Here is a 19,432-nt window from a genome sequence, read left to right on the forward strand (position 1 = left end):
TGCGGGAAGGGCACACGTTTGCCAAGAGCCTGCTACAAGCTCAGCCCTTTGGTGGGCACTTGCCAAGTTCACCTTCTGTGTCCACATCAACTCTGGCAGGTTGGTGTTAGCAAGACCCCCAACCTTCCTAGTCCTGGGCTCTTCACCTACGAACGGAGACACAGACGTCAGGGGTCCTCGGCCTGAGTGACACGGTGCTGGCATTTCTCTGGAGGTGCTGCCGGAGTTGCAGGGGACAGGCAGGCAGAGCTTAGTCTTCCTTTTCCCCTTTGGTCTGCTCTACGGGCTGGAGTTCCCGGCAGACTTCGGTTTGAAGAATGGCCTCCAATTTTAAAGACCGCACAGAGCACTGGTCTCTCTGACCCTTAACCTCCCTCCTGCGCCTGATCACTGGCTCTTCCGCCAGCACTTGGGTTTACCTGTCCCGTCTGCACTTGGGGGTCCCTGTCTGCAGAATGAGAGTGGACGAGAGAAGCTCTGGGACTGGGCCTGCATGCGCCTGGGGACGGGCTGCGTGTCGCCCGCTCGGGTCACGGAGCCCCACCTGGTCCCCAAACTGGAGGGGCCGTGACCCCGAAGGACGGTCTGTCCATCCGTCCTGCTTCCCGGGCGCCGGGCACCGAGGCCAGGTCTGGGGCTCACGTCCACCGTCCGTCCACAGCGAGTCACTTGGCTTCTCCCGTTTCCTCTTTCCTCCAGGGGCTCATGAGGTGGCAGCCAAGCCCGCTCCCGTCGCCGCCCGCCAGCCCCGGGCCCGGGACCCGGACAGGAGGAAGGGCAGCTTCGCTTCCCCGCTGCGGATGGAGCCGCGCAGCCGCTCTGGCAAGAGCAGAAGGTCCGCGAAGTTCCGGTCCATCTCCCGGTCCCTGATCCTCTGCCACGCCAAGACCGGTGACGACGGCTCCAGCCCCGACGAGAAGTGCCCTGACCCCTTTGAGACCTGCCTGGCCCCGGGCACGGAGGGAATGTTCCACTCGCCCGTGCAGCTGGCGGACACGGCCGAGGCCGCGCCCGGAGGCATCGCCGACCTCGCGCCGGCGCCGGCGGGGAGTGACCGGGGCAGGCCGGGCCGGCGGCTGCTCTTCGCGAAGGTACGCGCGGGACGGGCGCGGGGGACGGGGCTGGTGCTGTGAACTCGCGTCCGAACCCGTTTATTCAGGCCAGGGAGCCACAGGGCTGTCATTCTGAGCGAGAGCGAGGAAGCAGCGGAGCTGGGCCCCCGGGGACCGTGACCGTGAGCGCGGTGGCGAAGCAGGCTCGGCTGACACTAGAGCTTGGGAGACGCAGGGAGATACTGTGTCGGTCTAAGGTAAACTGAACCTAGATCCCCGATGGAAAATGCCAGAAGCAGCAGTCAGCACACGGGGGAGTTCTCGTCTCTAGCCAGGCGCCGTGGGGCGAGGCCCCGGCAGGTCGAGTCACGCGTCGCGCAGACTTGCAGGGCCGGGAGCGCAGCGTGCGGGGTTGGTGCCCCGAGCGCCCACCGCGAACCTGTCCCCGGCGTCCCCTGCCAGGCCCGTCACAGGTGTGGTGCTGAAGGCGGCAGGTGGAGCCACACATGGGGGAGGGCGACTGAGTAGTGTTTGCGGACCTGCAGAAATTCGGAATGTTCTCTTCTCTGTTACAGCGTATTTCGTTCTTTTGTCTTCACAGTGAGCGGATGTTGCAGGGGTCATGAAAGGGCTGATGAAAGGGTTTAGCTCTCACGCCGTCCCCTGTCTAGAGTCCAGTGGCGCCGAACCTTGGGGTCAGCCCTGCTCACTCGGTGACGGCCCACTGCCGAGCGGGGAGCCGCACGCAGGGAGGCCGCTTCAGTACCTTTGAAAGGGGTCTCGCACCTCCGCACAACGCGCCTCTTTCAGCAGGAAAATCGCTACTTGAGGCTCACACAATAGACAGCATCATGTGACCTGGTGTAACGTGTTAGGGGGGCAGGGCCCCTGTTGGGAGCCCCAGTAATCCCCTGGCACAAACAGCGTTCCTGAGGGCCCACCCAGTCCAGGCGACTCTGTCACCGTGACGTGACTTGTATTGATACGTTCTGAGCTCACCTGCGAGGGTGGAAGGAGAAGCCAGCGGCCCCATGGGCGTGGGGCAGGCTGGCCAGGCTCCCAGTGGGCCAGGAGTAATGTGGGAAATATGCAGCCCCCCAACCGAGAGTCAGATCTATTAATGACAGTATGAACTGATCTGGATTACGGCTCAGATAAATGAAATTCAAAAATTATTTCAGGGCTCCAGCGGATAATCTTCTCCTAGAATGTATTATTCACGTGCATCTATTTAACTGCACAGGCATTTATTGAGCACCAATTATGTGCCAGGCACGGTGGGGATCCAGTCCCTGCCCTCAAAGAACTTCCTTAGAGTAAAAAATATACTCCAAGAGGGGTGTAGGGGGCTGTAAGAGGCTCAAAGGAAGAAGGGAACCCCTATCTGAGGTGGCATCATTCTTTCCTTCCTTCCTTCCCTCCTTCCTTCCTTCTGCCCATGAAGCACCGTCTGTGCCAGGCATGGGGAGTGAGCAGACCGGCTCTGCCCCTGCCCTCACGCACCCGGTGTTCTGGTTGGGGGATACAGGTGTGAACACCAAAGGGCTATGAGGAACATTAGGCAGGACGAGGGGACGGAGAGGGATGGGGCTACCGCCCTTTTTGCCAAGGTGATCATGAAGCCTTCTCTAAAGACCTGACGTTTGAGCAGGGCCAGAATGAAGTGGGGGAATGAGTCACGTGACCATCGGGGGCACGGCGTTCCAGGCAGAGGGAACAGCACATGCAAAGACGTGAAAGAAAGAGTGTGCTTGGGGGGCAGCGAGGAGACCAGCGCGCCAGGGAAGTGAGGACGGGGAGGGCGGCGGGAGACAAAGCCAAGGCGGTAGCCAGGGGCCAGAGCAAGGACCTAGGCAAGGTCTTGGAATTTCATTCTAAGAAGGATGGGAAGCCATGGAGGATTGTGAGCAGGAGAGTGATGTGATCGGCCTGCGTTCTAGAAGGAGCACTCTGACCGCCGAGCGGAGAACGACTGTGGGGACCAGTGGGGGGAATATGGCAATAGCCTGGCCAGACGTGACGCAGCTTGGACTGGGGTGGCAGTGGCAGAGGGCTGAGCGTGGCCGGGGCAGGGCACCATTTTCTAGGCAGAGCCGGCAGGTTTGCTGATGAAGGGACGCAGAGTGTAAGAGAGCGAGAGGGGCCGACTTCACCTGCCAGGCTTGGGGGGAAAGAAGGTACCGCCATATCCTGATACAGGAAGAGGTAGGGGATGGAGGAATGATCAGGAAAAAGGTGAGTCGTCCCCTTAGGGCACAGGATTGTACTAAGCAGAGGCCGGTGGGAGACAGTTCTGGGCGGAGGGGGGTGCACAAGCAACGAGATGGAGGGGAGGAAGCCGGGTGCTCACTGGGGCCAGCGGGCACAGCGTGTCTGGAGCATGTCCGTCCGTGCCGAGTACCCGGGGAGGCTGGATCAAGGGGCAGGGGTGGGCGTGGGGAGGGTCTGGGAGGGGTAGGGACATACTTCACTTTCTCATCTCTTTGCGATTTACATGTGCAACCCTACGTCGGCTTAAAAAATGTTTTCACTGTTCTTATCTGTTTGCCCCCAAAACCCTATGAGGAAGGTATTATAATAATATATAATTTGATATCATATACTAGTAAAATAATAATAGCAGCACTATTATTTCTGGGGGTGCAGTAGTTGGGGTGTGGGCTCATTTGTCTGACTGCGGGAGGTTCTGACTTTGTCATCTACGAGCTGTGTGACGGTGGACAATTCACTTTACCTCCCTGGGCCTCTGTTTTCTCGCCTGTGAAATGGAGAACGTTCATCATGTGTGTGCCTCTTACGGGTTTCACGAGGATAAAGGCGTTTCTATGAGAAAATCCACGAAAATCAGAGCAATGTACGTGGCAATTGCCTGATGATATTATCATCGTGATTTCTACTTGAGTGTAGGGACACCGATTCCGGGTCTTTAAGTAGTTAGTGACAACAGCAACACCCACGGCGTCCCCGCAGTGTGCCAGATGGTGTCAGGAGTTGGAGCTTGGATGATGCTCGGAAGCTCATGATGGAGACCAGGACAAACCGGATCATTCTTATTTCTGATGCACTCAGGGTGGGGCACGCGTTTGTCAGGGTCATCGCGGTGTGCCAAGGGGGTGGGAGGTGGCTGTTGGAAGCGGATGTTCCGGGAAAGAAGCTGGCGGTGGGCAGAGGTGGGAAGGGTGGCGGCAGGTGCCAGGGCGCGGTGCTGGGGAGAGCGTGGGGTGGAGGGAGGGGCGGCAAGCGCAGTGAGTTGGGTTTGAGGAAAGGTGAACTGGGACGGCAGACGGGGGTATTTTCTAGCTCAGAACCCGAGATCTTTTTGTTCCTTTTCAAGGAGCACAGGTGCCCCTTAAAGATCCGTGAATGGGTTCTAGCAAGTGAGGGTTTCGGTTGTCTGAGCTGTCCCGTCAGAAGGGTCAGAAGTGACAGCTGGTCCCCACAGCCCTTGCCGAGGCGCCTCCGAGTCCTCAAAAACACACACACCCACTTCTCCATTCCCGCAGGGACACTCTGGTCCCTGCCCTGGGCTGCCTCCCCCCCCGTCCCCCCCCCCTCCCCGGCCTCCTCATGCCAGAGCGGCCCTGCACCCAGGCGTGACTCAGTTGGCCCAGACAGCGTTCTCAGGCTCCAGCAGTGCCATGGTTACGCCGATTTCAAAACAACATCTGGAATGAGGCCCTGTGACATCAGCCTCTCCTCTAGAAACGCCCAATATGAAAATTAAAGAAGAGGAAGTTATATAAACAGCCAGCTTAAAAAAAAAAGCCTAATTATTATAGATAGGTTGTATTTGGCACAGCCAGGACTGAGTACATTTCTGCCCCAGGGTGTGCAGAGCCGGCACGAGGCGCAGAACCGGAATGTGCACGGTGCATCTCAGAGACAGGGCTCTTGTTCCGGGGCTCCTGGACCCTGGGGGTGGATGACGGTGGATCTAAATGGAAGACTGTTAAAAGCCAGGCTTCCTAAACTAAGAAGCAAAGACAGATTCGATTTGTCAGACCTATAACTTTGAAAGGAGGAAACAGGGATTCTCGGGCTACTCCAGCCTCGCTGTCTTTTTCCGTTGGGAGGAGTATTTTTAAATGCCCTGTAAGTAGGATGTTGAGGCCAACGGGAAGGAAGCCCAGTCGGATGGAACTGAGGCTCACCCAAACTGCCTCTTCCCCCTTTCCTCTCTTTCTTCCTCATTCCTTCTGTTTCTTCAAACATCAGCAAGCACCTGTTAGGAGCCATCATCTGGGGACAAACAAATTTGACACCATAGCCCCAGGGAACTTGCGGTCTAGAGGACAGGTGTATGCATAATCGATCTTGTCCCTTATGCCCTCCCCCAACCTGAATGGCTTTGCTTGTTCACCTTCTTTAAGGAAAGGTCTCTGCAGAGGGTGGGTGGGAGGGGAGTTAGTATCATAAAGAGATTTCTAGTTTACCTTTCGTTTCCTTGGAACATGCAGTGATAATGGGATTTATGCCCTTTACTGCGGAACTCCCTAGAGGCTTCCGGCCAAATTGCTACAGAATCTAGGCAACTCAGAAACAGCGACTGAGCTTGGGTCATGGTGCAGTCCCTCCTGCCCACCCCTCCAGAAGGTCAGTACACAGGGACGCAGGACGAGGTAGTGCTTCCCCCTGGAGTGTCAGGAGGGCTGTGGGGCGAGGGGTGGGAGGCCAGAATGCAGAGGGGACAGTGGAGGCCGGGGAGACGGCACAGGTGGCAGGAGTGAGAAGGGGACACTCCTTCACCCCCCAAGTCAAGCCTGGCCCCAGATTTACAGTGGATCCTTTTTAAGGAAATCATTGTCTATCCCAAGGTCATAAAGATATTTTTTCATGTTTCTTCTAGGTTTTCTCTAAAAAAAAATAGTATCTACAAAAAACTACAACCATCATACTTGTTATCTTTCCCATTAGGATTTTTAATTCGTATGAAATCAATTTTTGTGTATGTTGTGAGTCGGGGGCTAACTTTTCTCCTATATGCATGTCCAGTCGACCAGTCGACTCAGCGCCAGGGCTTGAAAAGCCCGTCCTGGCCGCACTGCACAGCGGTGCCGTCTCTTTCGTGAGTCAAGGATCTGCATTAACAGATTTTTTCCTACTCCATTTCATCTTTGATTAGCTTGTTAGTTATAATTTTTCACTATTACTTTAGTCATTAAAATGTCCAATATACGTTCTTAATATTAGTCTCATAAAAATCAGTGGTTTTGACCAGTTCCCAGACAAGGCTAAGACCTTAGAACACACAATGTCACTTACACCTTCCCATTTTTTTTATATTCTTGTCATGCATTTTAATTCTGCATATATTGAAAACTCCAGGACATATCACTATGGTAATTCGCACGCTTAGCCTTTCTGCTGTTCTTCCCTCCTGCCTGCCTTGGCGTTTCTGGCTGAGATCACGTCCCTGTCCCTTCTGCCTGCCGCAGGCCTGCCCCTCACGTGGGGGACCCGGGGCTAAAGTCCAAGTGAGATCCACAGGTCAAATATCTAAAAAGTTAGAAATCGAAGCAGAAATATGTTAAAAATACATGTTCTACCCTTGTACCTTGACATATACACCTTCCTAAGAACTTGGACGGCCAAGTTCAACTGAGTTCTTGGACTCGCAGAGCCCCACGCTGGACGGTGGTGCAGGGAGAGTCACTGTGCAGCTCCTGGGCGCCAGCCCGGCCACGGCCCCTTTCCCTCACCAAGCCAGCACTGCCCCGCCCCTCACCACAGAGGGCCGCATGCACACATGTGGACACCTGCAATCCCCTAGTCACTGTCCCCTATGCCTAGCAAACGGTCACCCTGACCCCCCTTCAGCCTCGAGCTGTGCACACCGGCGATGTGATCGTTCCTGCTGGTGTAGACCCGGGGAGGGAGGGAGTTGGGGGCGCAAGCTCTCCTGGTGGAATCTGATGCGCCCACCGACATTTGTCTCTGTTTCTGTCCAGCTGAAAATTAGCAGGTCACCACACAGACCTGAAGCCCTATGTTTACTCACCCTGGAGCTGGTCCTCTTGTTATGTCACTGTGGGACACAGATGGGGTGAGACTGGGAACTGGCACACAGTAGCGGCGCTATAAATATTTGTGGAAACAGTGGTTGCATAAGTGGGTGTAATGAGACCACCCTTAAGGCAGAAAGTCTACTGACAAGGCTCAGGCTTGTGCCTGCATTCTGAGCCAGCGCGTGGCTTTCCACTGGTCGTTGCTTTGGGCACTCCCACCGGCTGGGACCTGGGGTCGCGGGGTACAGCATCCGGGAAAAGGACAGCGGCAGATGAGACCCAGCGTGTGGGAGATCCCCCCTCCGAGCTGCCCTCCTAAAAGGATATAGGATGGCTTCCACCCACATGAGAATGGCTTCCATGCGTGGAAAATCCTGCTTTTCTTTAAAAATTCAAACTATTTGTTAGGCAGAGTCACCATCATGTGCGTGACTGGGCCGTGATGAGGTCCGATCCACCGTGTGACTCTCCGGCCTGCGCTGTGGGGCAGGGAGGTGGTTGTGGCCCCCCGGAGCAGACACGTTCCGTGCTGGGCTGCCTCTGAGCCGCGCGGCCTGTGGCCTGGAGGCCCGGGCTTCCCTGGCGAGCGGGAACCCGGTCCCCTGGCCACCTGCCTCTTCCTGCCACAGAGGAGCAGCTCGGGACGCTGAGAGCTGTCACTGGGCGGGAAGGGCCGGGCGCCAGGACCCCCACGGAGCCAGCTGCACCCCCGAGTGCGTGGGAGGGTGTGGAGGGAGGCAGGGTGGCCCGTGTGCCGGAAGCGGGGAGGGGCGGCCCGCAGGTGTGATCACCGTTCATTTGCTGACTGTGTCCTTGACGCTTTCTCATTGCTGTTTCCGTTGCCGGGGACGGTCGGAGCGATTTTCCTGGAAGCTGGGAAACAAGTTGGTCTTCTGAATCTCACTGGTTCTGGCCGGACATCATTTGGTTAGTGAAGAGGAGTTTCGTGGGAAGGAGGAGAACAAGGGGGATTGGGAAGAACGAGTAAACCCTCTCCCTCTCTAGTCTGTTTCCCAACGCGGCCCTTCACTGCACCTTGCAACCCACTTGCACGGGTTCTCCCGGTTCTTCCCACACAGCCCACTGCTGCTGCCTCCAGACCTTTCCCTGCTTGCTGCCCTCGCCTGCAGACCTTCCTCACTCCCATCTTCGTGAGCCCCAACGTCAGCCATCCTCCTGGGCTCAGCTTCCGTGGAGCATCTGCCACAGAGCTGTTCCTGGTGCTCCCCTTGCCCTGCACCCTTGGTTTCCACCTTCCCGACTTGAAACGACAATCAGAAAATGACACATTTCTGCCCCAGAATGGGAACTAGCTGCAGGTAGAAAGAATTTGCTGTATTAATTAGTGCTTCTACCACCAGTTTAGAAGGATGTCTGCAAAAGTGTTTAAGGCTGAGTGACAGTCCATCACATGGATGTATCATAGTTTATTATTTATTATTATTAAAATAATAGCTTTTTTTAATCTGTTCACTTTCAATCTACTTACGTCATTGTTTCATGTGAGTTTCTTGTGACAGCATATAGTTGGATCATTTTAAATTTTTATCTGCTCTGCCAATCTGTGTATTTTAATTGGTATATTTAGACCATTTACATTTAAAATAATAATTAATATGTTAGGGCTTAAGTCTGTCCTTTTATTATTTGTTTTCTTTTTGTTCCCTCTATTTGATATTCCTCCATTTCTTTTCTCTTGTTCTCCTGTACCTGAACATTTTTTAGAGTTCTGCTTTGATTTATTTATAATGCTTTTGAGCATATCACTTTTTATAGTTTTCATAGTGGTTGTTGTATATAGTACTATAAGTATACACAACTTCTCACACAGCCTATTGGTACTGACATTTTACTTGAGTAAAGCGTAGAAATGTCATTTATATTTAGGTCCCTTTACCCTCCTCATTTCTTAAATAATGTCATCTTAAATTATTTACTCTGTATCCACTGAGCAGCACATCAGGTGCTGTTATCACTTTTGATGCAACCATAGAATATAATTAAAGAAACTCACAAGGGAAAATATTATACTATTATGCTTACTTTTATTTTTACCCATTCTACTGTTCTTTCCTTTCCAAAGATGCCAGACATTTTATCATATTCTATTGGGAGAGTTTCTGTTAACCATTCTTTAAGGGTAGATCTGCTAGCAATACATTTTCTAAGTTTTTATTCATCTGAAAATATCTTCATTTTCTCTTTATTCCTCAAGGGCAATTTCAACAGATACAGGATTTATGGGTGACATGAATTTTTCTGCACTTGAAAAATGTGCTCTTCCTTCTGATATTTGTGTTTTTAGATGTGAAATCTGCTGTTATTTGGATTAGTGTTTTTTTGTAGATCATGTGTCTTTGGCAAGGGTGTTGTTTTAAGGAGTTTTTTCTTTGTTATTAGCTTTCAGAAGTTTAATTATGATTTATCTGGGTGTTGATTTCTTTGGGTTTATTGTATTCAGGTCTATAACTTCTATTTCTTTGTTAATGTTTTCTAATTTTTCATTTGCGTCAAGAGAATTTGTAAATCATTGTTGCAGCAGTTTTATGAGGGCTGCTCTAAAATACTTGCCAAATAATTCCAGCATCTGATTTGTCTCAATATTGGCAACAGTTGCTTGTCTTTTATCATTTGAATTGTAGATTCCAAGTTCTTGACGTTGAAAGTGATTTTCAATTGTATCTTGGACAGTTTGATTATTATGTGAGGAGATTCTTAACCTGATTGAAATCTTCTGTTTGAGGAGGCAGCCTCTGTGTAGCTTTAGCATGTGGCTCTGGCCCATCTTACGGACATTTTTCATAATGACATTTTGGTTTCCGGAGTCCTTGTGACACTGTTCCGGTCTGCTTCACTTTCTACCCACGTTCTCGCTCCGTCCCCGCAGGTAAGGCTCCTGCAGCGGAAAGACCTTCCCGGGCTGCCTGGTACCCTGGGTGGGCATCTGCTGCCCAGGGTGGGCAGTGGCAGAAGCTGCAGGGCCTGGGTCTCTTTTGCCACCAAGTGGAGGGCAGGGAAATGAAGCACTCGGCCGATGCCACCTCTGCAGGCGGACCGGCCACCTGCGGGAGCCCTGGTGGTCGAGCGAGGGCTGGGTCAGTCTGGGGCTGCCGCCAGGGCAGGCGTGTGAGGCCACACGCTGGTTCCCAGGTTGGGTACAGAGGCTGGGGCTTGTTTTCCATTGTCTTTGCCTGCCGGCAATCCTGGGTTGCAGGGCTCCCCAGCCCCTAGTCTTGGGTGTGTGCTAGAAAGAAAACCCAGGGAGCTCCCCATGTTGTTCCTCAAATCCTGAGGTCCCTAGACAATTCTTTCAGAAGCCTTTTTGTTGTTGTTTTTTTCTCTTCCATGTAGAAGGACGTGGCTGAAAGCAGCCTTCTGGTGAATCATTGTCAGGGTGTTTAGTTGTAGTTAGCAGAGAGGAGGAAAGTGAGTCTATGCCATCTTGTCCTGGAATTGGAAGTCTCAGTTCTGCTTATTTTTGAACATGATACAAATGCAAAGGCACAGCAATTCCTCTTCAGTAAACTTGTTTCTGTTACTCAGTATTATGTTGCAGAAATTCATTCATGTGATATCGTTTTGTAGTAGTTCATTGAGCTTATACCTGGATGTCTGAATCTATAGCAAGATCAGGCAGTTTTCCTCAATTATACCCTCAAATAGGTTTCCAACCCTTGTGCATTTTCTTCTTCACCCTCAGGGATGCCTATGATTCCTGTATTTCACCATTTTACATAATCACATATTTCTTGTAGGCTTTGTTCATACATCTTCATTCTCTGTTCTTTAGTTTTGACCGACCGACTGGTAGAATTCAAAAGAGTTATCTTCAAGCTCTGAGCTTATTTCTCCCACCTGGTCTAGTCTATTCTTAAAACTTTCCACTGTGGTTTGTATTTCCTTAAATGAAATTTTCATTTCCAGAAGTTCTATTTGTGTTTTTTTAAAAATATGTAGATCTCTTAAGTGAATTTTTCATTCATTCCCCGAATTGTTTTTCTGGTTTCTTTGAGTTGGTTTTCCATTTTCTCTTATATTTCATTGAGCTTACTTACCATCCATATTTGGAATTCTTGATGTGTCATTTCAGTATTTTCATTTTGGTTGGCATCCATTGCTAGAGAGCTGGTGGTCCTTTTGAGGGTGTCATTTCACTCTGATTTTTCCTATTTCCAGAGTTCTTTTGCTGAGTCCTTCTTATCTCGGGCAGCTGTCACTACTTATTTTTGATTTTCTTTTGTTTAGATGGGGGCTCCCCCCACCACTTCCGAAGGAGTGTCTGTAGCATATGTTGGTTAAGAACCTTTGGCTTTGCTTCTGGGTGCTTTGTCGGCAATCTAGGTTCCGGTCGGATGCCTTGTTTACAGATATCCTTCGTGCGGTGGTTTTCTCAGCTGCTAGTTGTCTGTAGGCTGTAGCCGTGGTGAGCCATGTGTGTGGGCAGATTCCCTGTCTCTGTTTGTGAGGGAGGATGGAGGTCCTTGAAATCCTGTTTCTTCCCCCGCCCTGTGGTCTCCTTCATGGTGTGAACTATATTGGCATACTTAGTTTCCACACTTAATATTTTAAGTGCCTTATAATTAATTGTGTTGTTGTCAGAAAGCATGCAGTGTGTCATTCCAGTTCTGTGAAATTGTTGAGAATTCTTTGATGACCCAGTAAGTATACGGTTATTTCCGTAAGGTTTTGTTTATGTTTGAAGAGACATTGTGTTCTCCCATTACCCTTTCTGATTTTTGTCTTCTCAATCTATCAGTTTCTTAAGGAGTCAGTTAAAAAGCTCATGCTAGCTGGGTGCAGTAGCTTATAGCTGCAATCTCCACACCTTGGGAGGCTGAGGCAGGAGGATTCCTTGAGGCCAGGAGTTCAAGTCCAGCCTGGGCAACATAGTGAGACTCCTACTCTACAAAATATTAAAAAATTAGCAGGCGCGGTGGTACATGTTTACAGTCCTAGCTATTTGAGAGGCTGAGGCGGGAGGATCACTTGAGCTCAGGAGTTCAAGTTTACAGTGAGCTATGACTGCACCACTGCACTCCAGCCTCGGGGACAGAGCAAGACCCCATCTCTTAAAAAAGAAAAAAAACTCATGCTAAATTTTTCTTTTACTTATGTCAGCATTATGAGGCTATGTTATATGCCGCAAATAAATTTAGAAACTTTATATCTTCTTTATGATTTAAAGCAGTTATAATTGTATAGTGACTGTATCTCTATTAATTCTTTTTGTTTAAATATACTTTGTCTATAAAGTGGCACCAGCTTTATTTTAATCAACATTTGTCTGATGTATTTATATCTATCATCTACCCATCTTCTATCTAGTTTTTATTCTTTTGTTTTTAGCTACATATATATACGTATGCATGTATGTGTGTGTATATGATTTTTACTTTTTGAACTTTTTGTATTCTTAAATTTTAGATGTATACTTCTTACATGGTTTATGGTTAGACTTACATAGTAAATCCATCCCGATAATCTTTGCCTCTTAGGTGGATCATTTAGATTCTTTTAAATTACTCACCTACACCCACATGTGTAAAATTATTTTATTTTTAATATTTATTCTACTTTTATTTTTTCTCTTTCTGTCTTTTTATTGATTATATCTTCTTATTCCCTTTCTCCTCCTCTATCGATTCTGTTTATAACTCCATTTCTCTTATTTTATGGCTACCTCAGAAAGTTTGACAGACACATTCAGGTTTTCAAAGTGTGAAATTTATTATTTCATACTTTTACTCTCCTGAGCAATAGCAAAAGTATTGAATATTTTCACTCCAATAGTACCCTTTTCTGGCTCATATCCTGTTGTTAGCAGGTAAATTAGATTTATTTTTATTTAAAAACCACAAAGTATTATTATTATTATTTCAGATAGTCACTTATTGCTTAGATTTATCTAAATGTAAATATTAACTCTTTGATCACTATCCGTTGCCTCACAGGCCTTCAACTGGGGTCATGTGTCTTCTTCCTAAAAACACTCTTGAAATTTCTTTTAGTGACTGAATGTTGGTGGCAAACTCCCTCGGGGATTTTTCCTCCCTGAATGAAAAGGCTTTTACTGTAGCCATTCTTTAGAGATAGTTAACTGATACACAATTCTGTGTTGATGGTTACATTGAATTAATTATTACACTGTTGTTTGACTGATACAGTTGCTGTTGAGAAGTCACCTTTAATTGTTGTGCTTTTGAAAATAGTCTATCTTTTTTTTCTGGCTCCTGTTCTTAAGATCTGCTGTATGTTTGATGTTCTGCAGTTTCACTAAGAACTGCTGAGGTATGCAGTTTTTTTAATTTATCTTATTTGGGATTCGTTGGGTTTTATGAATTGATGTCTTTCATAAGGACTAAAAAATTCTCAGACGCTATCCCATGAAGTGTGTTTCTTCCTCATTATTTCTGTTCCCTCTTTCTGGAACTTTGATTAGATGCTAGGCTTTGTCACTTTATCTTACATGTTTCTTACTTTTTTTTTTTTTGGTGAGACAGGCTCTCGCTCTGTTGCTCGTGCTTAATACAGCGGCATGATCACAGCTCACTGCAACCTCTAACACCCAGGCAGAAGCTACCCCCTGCCTCAGCCTCCTGAGCAGCTAGGGCTACAGGCACACACCACTGTACCCGGCAATTTTAAAATTTTTTGTAGAGACTAGGTCTTGCTGTTGCCCAGGCTGGTCTCAAACTCTGGCCTCAAGTGATCCTTCCACCTCAGCCTCCCAAAGTGCTGGGATTACAGGTGTGAGCCACTGTACGATATTTCTTAACCTGTCTTTCATATTTTCTTCTCTTTATGTTGCCATCTGAGTATTTTTTTCAGATATATATTCCAATTCTCTCATTCTCTCTTCAGTGATGTCTAAAACACTCTTCATCCCTCTATTTACTTTTGTTTTTTAAATTTCTTGGTTCTTTTTCAAGTCTGCTGGGAAACTTTTGTATTTTCTCTCTCCCTAAATTTTTCAATCACTTCTTTTTTCAAATTTTTTATTTTTATTTTTATTTTTTTAGTGGAGACCGGGTTTTGCTCTTGCTCAGGCTGGTCTCGAACTCTTGAGCTGAAGCGATCCTCCCTCCTCAGCCTCCCACAGTGCTAGGATTACAGGTATGAGCCACTGCGCCTGGCCTACTTCTGTTTTCTTTTTTAAAGCTACATAATATATTTATTTTGTGTCCTGTGCCTGCTCACTCCACAACTGGACGTCTTTGCGGGTCTGATTTTGGTGTGCATTGCTCCTTGTGGTTCTCTCATGGTGCCTTGTTTCAGTGTGTGTTTTATGTTTTGTTTTGACTTTTTGTCCGAAGAGTTTATATGTCTTAGAACTTTGTGGGATCTTTGTGACCTGAGTCAAAGCTGGTTTTTCCAGAGAAGGTTCACATTGGTTTCCGCCAGGTGGTCGGGCACCACCACCCTAAAATCATTTTAAACTGAATTCTGGTCTGGAAGGTTTTGCAGACATCCATGTGGTGTGGATTAGGGCTGCCAACTCTTGTGAGGACCAGCTGGTGATTATTATTTCTCAGGGGGGGTTTCCCTTTTCTATCCGAGGGGCCTTTTCCAGACTGATAGTTTTCCTGCATTTCCTGAGGAGTGGGATGGATTTATTTCCAGTTCACACTTAAAATGAACTTATAATCTTTTGAGGCTCCCTCTTCATGCAAGAGAAGTGTCTTATTAAACTCCTCAGGTCAGGAAGGAACTGGAATTTCTAGTCTGCTTCCTACATCCCATAAGGCTATGAAAGACGAAGTTCAAATTCCGCCAGTTTATCAAATTATCTCAGAGCAACGGCCGGCTTCCGGGGCCTGCTTATTTCTCAGGAAAGTTGTGGTACAGCTTTTATGCGCTATTTGGCCTCTGGGTATTCCTTACTCATTTGCTATTTCATGGATGCATCTGCATCATATCCAACACTTTTACTTGTTTTTCTTCTTTTGTTGTTGAGACAGGATCGTGCTCTATTGCCCAGGCTGGAGTACAGTGGTGTGATCATAGCTCACTGCTCATTATAGCCTCAAACTCCTGGGCTCAAGAGATCCTCCTGCCTCTGCCTCCCAAGTAGCTGGGACTACAGGTACACTCCACCACGCCCAACTAATTTTTAAAAATTTTTTGTAGAGATGAGGGTCTCACTATGTTGCCCAGGTTGGTCTCAAATTCCTGGCCTTAAGCGATCCTCCCACTTTGGCCTCCCAAAGTGCTGGGATGACAGGAGAGCTCCACGGCACCCGGGCTACTTGGTTTTAACACAAGGATCAAAGTAACTACCAGACACAGAAGTCTCCTGTCATACACCTTCAGTCACTCCTCATCGTTGGACGCCCCCCCTCTGTGTTTTCTGTTTCAAACAACATGATGCTGAACATCTTTGTACAAGCGTCTTTGTGTATTTTGTCCAAGTATCATCTATAATGAGTTTCTAGGATACGAAGGGAAGTGACAGAAGTGAGGACTGTCTGGGAGGCAGCGTGGCACGGCGTGTGGATGGGTGGGATCCCCAGGGTTCACGCTGGTCACTGCACACGCGATTTCACTCACGGCTTTCAAAATCCCACTGGGCCTCATACGACCGGAAGCTCCACTGAGGGCCATTTCTATTAAACAAATAGAAATATAGATGCTGTTTTTGGAGAAAAAGAGCCAGTTGTTTTAATATTCCCCAGAATAGTTTTTAAATTTAGGGGAGCTCCCCCAGAGTATTAACAGGAATAATTTTTTAACTAAACGACATAATTCTATAATGTGTTTGGACAAACAAACATGTAAAGGGTCAAGAAGAGAAGCACAGGAGGCCGGTTCTGGCGGGAATTAGAACAACACAGCTGCAGATGCCACCGAGACCGGAAGCCTGCCTCGGGCCTGGCTGGCAGAGGGGGACAGCGATTTTGTCTGGGGACATCACTGCAAAGGTTGGGGTACCGGAATCGACTCTGGAAGGATGAGGGGAGGCTGGGATGCGTAACTGCGTAGACAGGGCTGAACACACCAGGGTTGCCTGGCAGGAGCTGCGCCAGACTGGGTGTGACGGAGGTTTGGGTCAGTCCGGGAGGTGGCGGAAGGGCACTGAATGGCCTGCCGGGGGGGTTTGGATTTGGTCTCCAGTCCGTCAGAGACAGATTCATTAGCGATTTAATCAGGAAGTCTCATGGGTTGCATTTGCATTTTTATAAAATCATGCTGGCAGCCAAGTGCAGAGGAATTTAAGGGAGAAAAGATTGGAGGCAGAGAAATTAGGAATGGATGAATGGATATTCCATTTTTAGTGGTTTTATTAAGACACAACTTGTGTACCATACAATTCAGCCACTGCAGTATAATATTAGCACACGCACGCAGTTGGACAACCATGCCGCTGTCTAATTTTAAGACATTTTGTCACCCCAAAAAGAAACCTTATGGCCATTAACTGTCACTCCCCGTGCCCCTCACTGCTGCCCCACACTTAGTCATCCACTGTCCACTTTCCATCTCTATAGATTTGCTTATTCTGGACATTTAATATAATAGAATCATACAATATGTAGTCTTTTGTGACTGGCTTCTTTTGTTCAGTGCTGTAGCATGTATCCGTACTTCATTCCTTTTGATTGACAAATAGTATCCCACTGTATGGATACACAACGTTTATTCGTCCATGCGTCAGTTAAGAGTGCCTGGATTGCTTCTGTTGTTTGGATATTATGAACAATGTTGCTTTGAACTTTTTCATACAGGTTTTTGTGTAGTTGTGTGTTTTCCTTTCTCTTGGGTATATGCTTAAAAAGTGGAATTGCTGGATCATACGGTAACTGTGTATCTGACTTTTTGAAAGACTACCAAGCTGTTCTCCAGAGTCCCCGCGTGGTCTCACATTTCCACGTCAGTGCAGGAGGGTCCCATTTCTCACGCCCTCCTGGGTGCTAAGTGGGCATGATCGTAGCCGTCCTGGTCCTGTGAAGTGGTAGCTCCCAGCGGTTTCCATCCGCATTTCCGGAACGGCTAATGCTGTTGGGTACCTTGTTATGTGTTCTAGGCTTCCTGAGTATCTTCTTTGGTAAAATATCTATGCAGATTCTTTGTCTATTTTAAAATTTTGGGTTGTCTTTTTACCATTGAGTAATAACAGTTCTTTTTATATTCTAGATATACAAGCCCTTTGTTCAGCATATGATTTGTAAATATTTTCTCTAATTCTGTAGTTTGGTTTTCTTTTCTTTTTTTTTTTTTTACCACATTTTTACAGATCCTGAAATTTTTTTTTCACTTTCTTGATGGCGTCCTTTGAAGCACAAAAGTTTTACATTTCCATGAAACTCATTTATCTATGTTTTCTTTTGTCATTTGTGCTTTGATATCTTATCTAGAAGGCTTTCCCTAACCCAAGGTCGTAATGATTTACCCCTGTATTTTCTCTAAGGGTTTTGTAGTTTAGCTCTTACATGTAGATCTAGAGCCATTTGAGTTACTTTCTGTGTAGGGCGTGGGCAAGGGGTCCACCTCTGCTCTGTCGCATGTGGATATCTGGTTTGTTGCAGCACCATTTGTTGGAATTATTCTGTTTTACAATAGTTTTCCTAGACTCCCTGGGACAGTGGTCCTCAACCTTTTTGGCACCAGGGACTAGTTTCATGGAAGACAACTTTTCCATGAATTGGAAAAAACAGGGGGGTGGGTGCCGTGGAGCTCAGGCGGTGATGTGAGTGATGGGGAACGGCTGTAAATACAGACGAAGCTTTGCTCGCTCACCCACCACCCACCGCTCACCTCTGGCGAGTCCCTAAGTCTCACGGAAGACAATTGTTCCACAGATGTGGGGCGGGGAGGGAGGAGGAGCTCAGGCGGTGATGCACAGCCTGGTTCCCAACAGGCCACGGCCCAGGACTGGAGCCCGCAGCCCCGGGCATTGCAATCGTGCAGTCTGAAACACACACCAGGAACTGTGGCACAGGCAGTGGGACTGGATGTGTTGGGGGAGTTGGAGAAGGCGCAGTTGTAGGGCTTGGTGACTGTGAGCGTGCAGGGGATGAGGAGTGAGAGGGCCGGAGCCCTCCCAGCTCTCCGGGTTCCAGCCTTCCCCCCCATGCCGGGAGGTGTGTGGCCTCATCGTCCCACATGACCACGTAGCCGCCCCAGAACCAATCTGCCAGGCCTCCTTGTTTATCCTCATGACTTAAAGATCAAAGCCTGGAGCTGCGTGACCCACTCTACCACAGGAAATAAGCCTCAATCAGGAGGACCATCGAATTATACTTTGTGGTTCTCTTAGACTGGAGCCGCTATGGCCTCTCAGTTCAAAGAGAAAACGAAAAGGTTTATACAGCAGAGGAGAGTGGTCAGCAAACTCCGAAGTTTCTGTCAGTCTCGCCGGCGGTGGCAGCCGGGGCTGCAGCAGAGCGAACGCTCCTGAGGGCGCAGTGCAGCCTCTCGAGCCCCGGGGGGCAGCTCGGGCACCAGACTCGTCCTGCTGTGGGACGGTGCCCCAAACTCTGCATCTGCACGGTGGGTTGGCTCCCCAGTTGCAATCCATCTTGGGGTTTTCCCGTTTCTTGGAGTGGGCTGTTCAGCCCTGGCAGCTGCATGACTGACCCTAACTTTGGAAAAAACACTTTAAAGAGCTGTCTGGACGTTGCCTCCTTTCCTCGCTCAGTCACCCCGGGGACTCGGAGACGTAGAGACGGCCGCCCAGGTAATGGCGGGCACCCCACCCACAGCACTGCTGCCCGGCCGCGGTCTCGGAGGAGAACGGGCAAATGTGTTTAGACGTGACTTTGCCAGTCCCTGACCTCAGTGACAGATCGGCGGCGTCGAGAGCAGCCCCACCTTGGGAGCAAGAACAGAGGAGTTCTGTTCTCTGTGTAGGGAGGGAGTCAGACTGCACAAACGTTTGCGGGGCCCCTACAGAGACTCCTTTGATGAGAAGCCACTCCACCCAGGACACAGCAGGCCAGAGAGGGACCAGGCTCCCCGGGAGCCAAGGGACATGTGATCATTTCAGAGAGGGTGATAGCCCTGCAGCCCTTCAAACAACCCTCAGTTACATTCAAAAGTAAAGGGCTGAATGTGGCTGTAGACGCTGTTGAGTTCACCCTCTCAGCTTGCAAAAGAGGAAACTGAGCCCCCAAAATTAAGGGACAAGTTCGGAGTCATGAGAGATTTCACGCTGCTGGTCTCGTGACTCCTTGCCTGCCCTGTCCCACTGCTCATGGCTGGTGAAGACCGTTTAGCTTGGGGCTTTTAAGGATTAAACAGAATGAGCAATACCTTGAAGTGGACCCTGAGCATGGATGAACACGGAAGGTCTGAACACGTGTGCATTGTCTCTGTGGAACTTCCGGGAGCCGTGTGGTTTCATACATGTTCGATGGGAAATTGCTGCTTAACTCATGT

At 48.8% G+C, this 19,432-nt stretch overlaps 1 protein-coding gene across 2 annotated transcripts in view; it reads left to right on the plus strand.

Moving 5' to 3' along the window:
* Positions 1 to 800: 800 nt before the first annotated feature.
* Positions 801 to 19,432, plus strand: part of IL16 (interleukin 16) — a 60,543-nt gene continuing 41,911 nt past the window's right edge. For both annotated transcript variants that reach the window (XM_045561418.1, XM_045561419.1), the window contains exon 1: positions 801 to 1,091. In XM_045561418.1, coding sequence (XP_045417374.1) covers positions 801 to 1,091 — 291 coding nt within the window. The remainder of the gene's footprint in view (positions 1,092 to 19,432) is intronic.

This window comes from Lemur catta, chromosome 9 (genome assembly GCF_020740605.2).
Source record: "Lemur catta isolate mLemCat1 chromosome 9, mLemCat1.pri, whole genome shotgun sequence".
NCBI lineage: Eukaryota > Metazoa > Chordata > Mammalia > Primates > Lemuridae > Lemur > Lemur catta.